General features: G+C 38.8%; 1 protein-coding gene across 1 annotated transcript; it reads left to right on the top strand.

Moving 5' to 3' along the window:
• The first annotated feature begins 1114 nt into the window (after positions 1-1114).
• Positions 1115-2449, top strand: LOC149256956 (putative mediator of RNA polymerase II transcription subunit 26b). Its single transcript, XM_089419126.1, has 3 exons — positions 1115-1173; positions 1429-1934; positions 2016-2449. The coding sequence occupies exons 1-3, from the start codon at positions 1115-1117 to the stop codon at positions 2447-2449; spliced, it is 999 nt and encodes a 332-aa protein (XP_089275252.1).
• The last annotated feature ends 1209 nt before the right edge of the window (positions 2450-3658 follow it).

The raw sequence follows: 3658 nt of genomic DNA on the forward strand, positions 1-3658 counted from the left end.
TGTCGATGCTCATTGCCAAGAAGCGATCCATCTAAGATGAATCTTTGTTCTTGCAGGAGGTTTGTTTCTGAAGCATATGTTTGAGGAATGACTAGTTTTATGATAGTTCTTACATGGATGAAGATCAAAACAATGATCTTTCAGATGGCCAACTCGGTCACAGTGTTGGAATTTCACAATCTGTTGTTGTGGAAGAGGGGTAAAATCTGGAACAACGGTAGGTGAACTGTCATGAGGAGCAAGTGAAGATGAACCATCCTGAAGAAATCCATCACTTTGAAATTGGATTGGTTTGGAGTAGTCCAGAATATGAAAGGACATGTCGTTGTCATATCCAAGACCAGTTCTGTGCTTGTTGTGGAAAAGCTCTTCCCAAGGTCTGATGATTGACTTGGGAAGTGCAGATTGAATTTCTGCATCTGCATGTAAAACTGCTGCTTCATTGGGTACTAAATCTGAATGAACTGTAACATTATTGACTTGCTGCTGATGGGTTGTTGTCTCAATGTTCTGAATAGAAAAAGGTTCAGAGTGACGACTCCATTGTTGTAATTCTTCTTGTTGTAGCTAAGATTCAAGCTCCTAAAATTCCATGTTCTCCTATGTATATTCTAAACATGTTTTAATATCACAGAGAGCGTTCTTTCTAATTTTCATTGTATCATGATTAGAGGAATGTATCATTGTTTTCAAGAACTCTAATATTTCAGTAATTCAAGCCATATTCTTCATTGTCAAAATTACACCTTTTTAAAGAAAAAATGATCACAACTATGACCCAATGCGGAAAAGTAACACCCACTCACAGTACAAAGACACAACAATATCCTCTATAAATGTGCACCAATTGACTAGTGTGCAACTAGCAAGCACCAATTACTATAATGCATTCACAATCCATTACATAAGAATAAGAGTTCACTCATGACCAACATAGAGAATGCAATATGTTCTGACAATACAAACGACTAAACTTTCCGCCACAAAAGACTACTTTTAATTGCCAAAAGAATCATTGCCTTCATACAGCCCACCAAACTCTCATGTAGCAGTCAAAGTAACAAGGAATCAAGGCAGTGAAGCTCTTCTGGCCATCAAGAAATAGGACGTATCCATGGCAGGTCGTCGAATAGTAGTGATTGTGGGTTTCCTTCTATGGGCACAGAGATTTCGGTGAGAGCACCCTCGTTGTCACTTTGGCTTGCAAACTCAAAGAAATATGATGTGGCTAACTTTAGAAACCATAGAAAACATGGCCGAGTTTGAATGATTTTTGTAGCAATGAGTTCTTTGGTTTTGGTTTCCAGAAAATAGCATGGCAGCTGCTAGGGTTTTGTATATGGTTTAGCTCCATAGTGCCACCCTTTTCTTTCCCATTTTGAGTACTTTCCACACTAGAGCATGTCTAGTTTCAATATTTTTTTATAGCTCGATAGCTAGACTTCAACTGCAGTTCCGTGCAACTTTTGCATTGCCACACATCAAAGAAGTTGATAGAATCAAAGACACTCTTTCAAACCCAGATGAGTCAGAAAATCAGCTATACGAGTCATTGAGAATATTGGAGTTAATGCAACTTTCTGTCGACATTCTAAAGGCAACTGCTATTGGCAGGACAGTGAATAGATTAAAGAAACACAGTTCAACGAGAGTTCAGTCCATCGCAAAGAAACTAATCAGTGGTTGGAAAGATCTTATGGATGTATGGTTAAAGACTGCTGATGATGTTGCTACGACAACTATAGGCACCTCTCTAGACTCAGTTTCACTAGAAGCTTTCGAAGATGATGATGGTATACCTTCTCCTCCAGTTGATGAGGGTGCCTTGTTGACAACTCAGACCACATCAATAGAAATGTCTCAATTCCTTGATGGAATGGATGAGGATGGAAATCTTCGAAATACCAATGGACATGACAAAGATGGAGATGCTGGTTATTTTGAAAATTAATGCATAGTGGCACCTTCGAGTAATGGAAAGTAGTCTTTTCAACAGAGTAATGCTGTAAGGGAAGGTGCAATTAGTAGTAAACAAGGAACCCTAGGAGATAAAAAGGCAACGGGAGACACAAAGTCACATATTCAAAAGCAGAAGAATACTGATCATAGACATTCAATTAGTATTCCAAATGATGGAGCTGCCACTTCTATGTGTGTTAAGAATACAAGTGGAATGCCTCAGAGGAATGAACTTAGGGACAATGTCCATCAGTGCAGTGATCTAATGAAGAATCAAATAAGGGATGCTTCTCTTCCACCTCGAAATAAGCCAACATCTTCAGTTGATATATCTGTAAGGGTTGAAGCTTCTAAAAGAAAGCGCCAGGAACGATACCAACAAGCAGAAACTGCAAAGAGGCAACGAATTGTTCAAGTAATGGATCGGAAAGACCTCCCTAAAAATGGGTGTAATCTTGTAAAACCATCACAAGCTAAACTAGGGTCATAGAATAGGCATTGATTCATTAATATCATATAGGAATGTCATAATATCTCAGCCCGAGTAGTCCAGTATAGATTGCTTGAAATCATGATACACTGGTCATGCCTATTTTCTTGTGAGTCTGAAGCTTCCAATTGGAGTGGAGTGTGTTTTGAGAACGAGAACTGCTTCAATTCATTTCGCAAGACTTCAAATAAAATCACAGAAAATGCACTAGGAGTATGGACTTGGACTTCGAATTTCAAAGAAAACGCCTTTTGAGAGCCAACGGTGTAAGCGGAGGCGAACATGGCAAAACAAGCGGAATTACTACATAGTTAAAATGCAGAGGTAACGTTTGAACGAGGAATGGAGAAAGAGCGCACAACTTCCGTTGGTTTGTAGGAACAGGTCTGAGTGGGAGCATGAAACTGACAGAGAGTGTTAGAGCATTGCATTGGTAGAGAGGGATAGGTCTGGCAATATTCCTCTTTGCAGTCGCAGGGGCAAGTCTGCTCACAACAGAGGAATGGCAGAGTTGATAGAGGTAACAACCTCTATTCTAACAAATTCTCAGAAAGGCATAATCAGGAGGAGAGCATTGGTTTACAAAGGCCACAAAAACAGGTGGCTCACACTTGAGCAGGGCAGGAGATCGCCTGCTTTGATACCATGTTAAACACACACATGGCAGTAACAAAATATTAAAGATAAGCAGGAGAGTCCACTTATTATTAACAAATGATATACATTTATAGTACATGGTGTGACTCTTGGATTCATATTCCAAGTGGTCCCTTGAACTCCTTTTGGATGTTCAGCTTCCACACCAACCCTTAGAGGATTAGGTGTCCAACAAGGCCCATTTTATACCTCAAAAATCCCCTAATGTTCCATTTACTAGATCAGACAATAGCCCATTAGATATGGTTTCTTTTGATGCATCTGCTTGAAATTCATTTCCTTTGCAAAACAATTACGATTGGATTTAGATTTTTGGTTTGAATTGTCTTTGATTGAACTTTGAGAATTAAGGATTTGTTAATACATTCTTGCAATGACTTGATGAAATATTAGAATCATTTATTTATGTAACAACCTCTGACCTCTATTGCACAGATAGTGGTGACATCCTTGAAATAAACAGACGAATCCTAGGTTGATAATGTAATGTAGGAATTAAGATTGATTTAAATAGTCATCTTAGTGCACCAACAACAATTAGCCATTTCCTTT

Source organism: Pinus tabuliformis, chromosome 6, assembly GCF_031772625.1.
Source record: "Pinus tabuliformis cultivar Carrire ecotype Pingquan chromosome 6, CPIR1, whole genome shotgun sequence".
Taxonomy (NCBI): Eukaryota; Viridiplantae; Streptophyta; class Pinopsida; order Pinales; family Pinaceae; genus Pinus; species Pinus tabuliformis.